The sequence below is a fragment of the Austrofundulus limnaeus genome, unplaced genomic scaffold, assembly GCF_001266775.1.
Source record: "Austrofundulus limnaeus strain Quisiro unplaced genomic scaffold, Austrofundulus_limnaeus-1.0 Scaffold738, whole genome shotgun sequence".
In the NCBI taxonomy this organism is placed as follows: Eukaryota; Metazoa; Chordata; class Actinopteri; order Cyprinodontiformes; family Rivulidae; genus Austrofundulus; species Austrofundulus limnaeus.
The window spans coordinates 127,122-129,692 of record NW_013953140.1 but is presented as its reverse complement, the minus strand read 5'-3'; the positions used below and the strand labels follow the sequence as shown (position 1 = coordinate 129,692).

At 38.8% G+C, this 2,571-nt stretch overlaps 1 protein-coding gene across 1 annotated transcript in view; it reads left to right on the top strand.

The window, feature by feature from the left end:
- Positions 1 to 631: 631 nt before the first annotated feature.
- LOC106532249 (Fc receptor-like protein 5) overlaps positions 632 to 2,571 on the top strand; it is a 6,813-nt gene continuing 4,873 nt past the window's right edge. Inside the window, exons 1-3 of the mRNA XM_014028273.1 lie at positions 632 to 767; positions 1,809 to 2,093; positions 2,166 to 2,429. Coding sequence (XP_013883727.1) covers positions 737 to 767; positions 1,809 to 2,093; positions 2,166 to 2,429 — 580 coding nt within the window. The 5' untranslated portion in view covers positions 632 to 736. The remainder of the gene's footprint in view (positions 768 to 1,808; positions 2,094 to 2,165; positions 2,430 to 2,571) is intronic.

The following is a 2,571-nucleotide window of genomic DNA, read 5'->3' as shown; positions in this document are numbered from 1 at the left end:
GTCCATGAGCTGAAAAAAAAAGAATGTGGGCAACCACACTGGCTGCCTGTAGTGGCGACCCGCGACCATGGAGATATAAACAGCTTTTTATAAGGTAAAAATAATAAAACAAGGTCTTTGTCTGCAATGATTAGACATGTTTTTATTATTGTCATTAGTGATTATCTCAATTTCGGCTAAAAGAATTGACAACATCCTACACACTGTGCCTTTAATGGTCGCACTGTTTTCACGGTTCAGAAGGAAAAAGCTCGAGCACCACCTGACATTTATCTGTGCACGTCCCTGTACGGCWGGGAACAGGTAGCATATGAGAGAACGAAGAGTTAAATTTAGGTTTAAACTTTCTTCAGAGTTACTAATACTTCTGTCTGAGCTATGTAGCTCATTTCCTGTTTCTGAGAAATGAGCAACATTTTTTTTTATTTTAACTGTGATGTTTGAGTCTGTGGTTTTCAGCTCAAATGGAAAACAAAAATGTTTTACATGATACAGTCTGGCTGAATGTTTGTGAAGTTTCTGTAAAAGGTTATGCACTTGAAATTTATATTAGTCTGACCTGAATATAATAAATGAAATGAATGAAAAACTTTTATAAAAACCAGCAAAAATGTTGTCATCATTCTTTTTTTTTAACCATTGTATTCTGACTTCCTGTGTTTGGGCAAAGTGAGATTTATAGCCACGGCCACAGACACAGACAGGCTGTACAACATCACAACAGGAACACAACAGGATGGAGTTCACCTCAATCTGCCTCGTTCTCTGTAAGTAATGTTCTTTATTGAAAATATTTACTCTGTGAACTGAAAATGATTCAGTTGTCCTAATTTTCAGTTCAGGAACATTATTCTGATGAAAAGTAGGTAAAGAAAATAGATGGATGGACACTAAAGGCTCCTCCAGCTGTTTATTCATGCCACATCCTTTCACAGCAGTTTGCACCAGTGGGCAAACATTTTTAAGGTTTGTTGATACAAAAAAAACTTACTATGTTTTATTGTAAATAAAATGTGGSTTTATTAGAAATGCAAATCATTGCACTCTGGTTTTTGCACTTTACAAATTATTCAGACTTTTTTCAGAATTGGGGTTGTAAATAGGACTTCCAAAACATATCCTATGTTCACCTAATAAGAGTGTGTAAAATGTTACCATATCTGACTGTATTCACAGTACAGTTTCATTCATAATCTGTGAATGAATTCCTTGTTTGTTTGTTTTCTTCCATTTATCTGTTTTTTTTTTATTCAGAAAAACACTGCATATTTAGCTACTCCTGAACTTTCGGTGCACTCAGTGATCTGTTTTTATTTGTTTTACAAAATGATACACAAATTTATTTTAAAAAAACAATTAAACCAACATGTTGATCCATTTAATAATTAATTCACYCTGAGATTTTTTGGAGACAAATTTATCTTTTGATCTGTTCTGTCTGTTTGAAGTTCATCATGTAAGACTTTCTGGTTGTAGTAAGCTTTGCGTCCTACTTCTGTTTTCTCAAAGTTTTTTTCCGAGCAAAAGAAAAAGTGTCACTCTTTACATGCAGTATTTGCCACAGATTTGCTAAACATAGGCTTCTGGCTTACCAATTTCATGAATCTGCTGTTTTGAAAACAAGAAACCCACAGCTCAGAAAGCTGATTACCAGACTGCCAGATAAAAACAGAAGAGACCAGCAGTGTTAGGTGCAGCTCAGTCCTACAGGCCAGCTGTTCTGCTCCTACATTCACTGTTTTTGATATCATATTAGTCACGTGTCCCACATTGTTCCTCATAAGCATATTTTATTGTCCCACATTCAGTTTTGCGGGATCTGCTCACCCCACATGCAGCCACTCTGACGGTCTCTCCCGACAAATCCCAGTTCTTCAAATATGACTACGTCTCTCTGAAATGTGTGGCCAACTCGAGCGGCTGGGTGGTGAAGAGGATGGTTAAGAACATGGTGCAGAAATGTGAGCGTGGCTGGGGAATTCCAGAAGAGTCCTCCTGCACCATTGRAGATGCTTTCCCAGCAGACACTGGGACGTACTGGTGTGAGTCTCACAGCGGGGAGAGCACCAACAAAGTCAACATTACTGTAATCGGTAATCATCATGCAGCTTGCAGATAGAAATAAAAATATTATTATGTAAAACTGAAGTTTATCTGCATTTCAGCTCATGGTGTGATCCTGGAGAGTCCTCTGCATCCTGTTTTAGAGGGAGATAACGTGACGCTTCGCTGTTCCTTCAAYAAGAAAGCTGATGAAAATCTCATGACAGATTTCCCCACTAGTTTCTTCAAAAATGGAGAGTTCATCGGGAAGGAGAAACTGGGGAGGATGACTCTAACATATGTGTCCAAGTCTTATGATGAAGGTCTCTACAAGTGTAAACATCCTTCTGACGGAGAGTCGAATGAGAGCTGGCTGGAAGTGAGAGGTGAGGAGCTGCTTGTTTGTCTGATGGAAGCTGTGATAACTGCTGAAGTAAACTTACTCTGTCCCTGTTCAGACACTGTCCTACATATGGAGCCTGGCTCTGTCCCAGTGTCCCAGTGTCCCAGTGTCCCAGTGTCCCAGTG